At 37.9% G+C, this 1,105-nt stretch overlaps 1 protein-coding gene across 1 annotated transcript; it reads left to right on the top strand.

Moving 5' to 3' along the window:
• Positions 1-212: 212 nt before the first annotated feature.
• LOC124373194 (jerky protein homolog-like) lies at positions 213-860 on the top strand. Its single transcript, XM_046831594.1, has one exon. The coding sequence runs from the start codon at positions 213-215 to the stop codon at positions 858-860; it is 648 nt and encodes a 215-aa protein (XP_046687550.1).
• Positions 861-1,105: the final 245 nt, after the last annotated feature.

The following is a 1,105-nucleotide window of genomic DNA, read 5'->3' as shown; positions in this document are numbered from 1 at the left end:
AGAGCCTTCAAAAATATTAAAATGAATGGTGACCATTTTGACCTCCCCGTTTTTTACAGACACCAATCAAATGCTTGGATGTCAGGAGAGCATTTTTAACGAATGGTTTCACAAACAGTTTGTGCCCGAAATTAAGAAGCATCTAAAGTCCCAGAACCTTCCAATGAAAGCACTCTTGATCCTCGACAACGCAACAACGCACCCGGCTGTAGATGTCATTTCAAGACGGAGAAATTAAAGCTATGTTCTTGCCCCCTAACGTAACCTCCCTTTGCCAGCCTATGGACCAAGGAGTTTTGGTAATGCTTAAGAAGTTGTATAGGAAGAAACTCCTTTCATGTCTCATTCAAGCCCTAGATGAAGGAGTCGAATTAGTGGATAAGTTAAAAAAAATTGATATGCTGGATGTTGTTGGCTGGATTTCCCAGGCATGGGATGAACTCAATCCCCTAACGCTCGTGCGTTCTTGGAGGAAGCTCTTGGACCACCAGGGAAATGAGTTCAACGAAGAAATTAAAGATGACGAGCTAGCCACTTTAATGGAAAAAATCCCAGGTTGTGAAGAAGCTTCACCTACAGATGTTTTCGAGTGGATGGAACAAGATGAAGAAAGCGGACCAACTTCAGAGGAAGAAATAGTTGATGCTTTAAAATCAAGAGAGGATAGTGAAGAAGAGTCAGAAGACGACGAAGATACCACTCAAAAATCAAAACTGACACACAGCGAAGGTGTAAAAATTCTTCGAGGGAGCGATCCAGTATTTACAGGAATAAGGGACGACTGGAATGGGACATTTTGTTTCTTCGACGATTACGTGACGAGGCGGCTCGGCGAAGAAACCAAAGTGAAAAACAATTAAAAATCACAAACTATTTTGCGTTGTAAAAAGTAAAACATGATGTAACCATGTTACAAGTTATAGTTGTCCCATATTAATTTATTTTTGTATATACATTTTGTTTTTTATCTAGCCTATATTATGAATTGAGTTTGTTTATTTTTACATTTATTCATTTAATCATTAACTATTTTAAGAGGAAGAAGTACAGCACTGTAAAACAATGTAAGTTGATACATTTTGTTTCATCAGTTTAATATTTGTTT

Source organism: Homalodisca vitripennis, unplaced genomic scaffold (assembly GCF_021130785.1).
Source record: "Homalodisca vitripennis isolate AUS2020 unplaced genomic scaffold, UT_GWSS_2.1 ScUCBcl_5031;HRSCAF=11544, whole genome shotgun sequence".
NCBI classification, from domain to species: Eukaryota; Metazoa; Arthropoda; class Insecta; order Hemiptera; family Cicadellidae; genus Homalodisca; species Homalodisca vitripennis.
The sequence above is the reverse complement of the archived record's forward strand: the minus strand, read 5'-3'. Positions and strand labels throughout refer to the sequence as shown.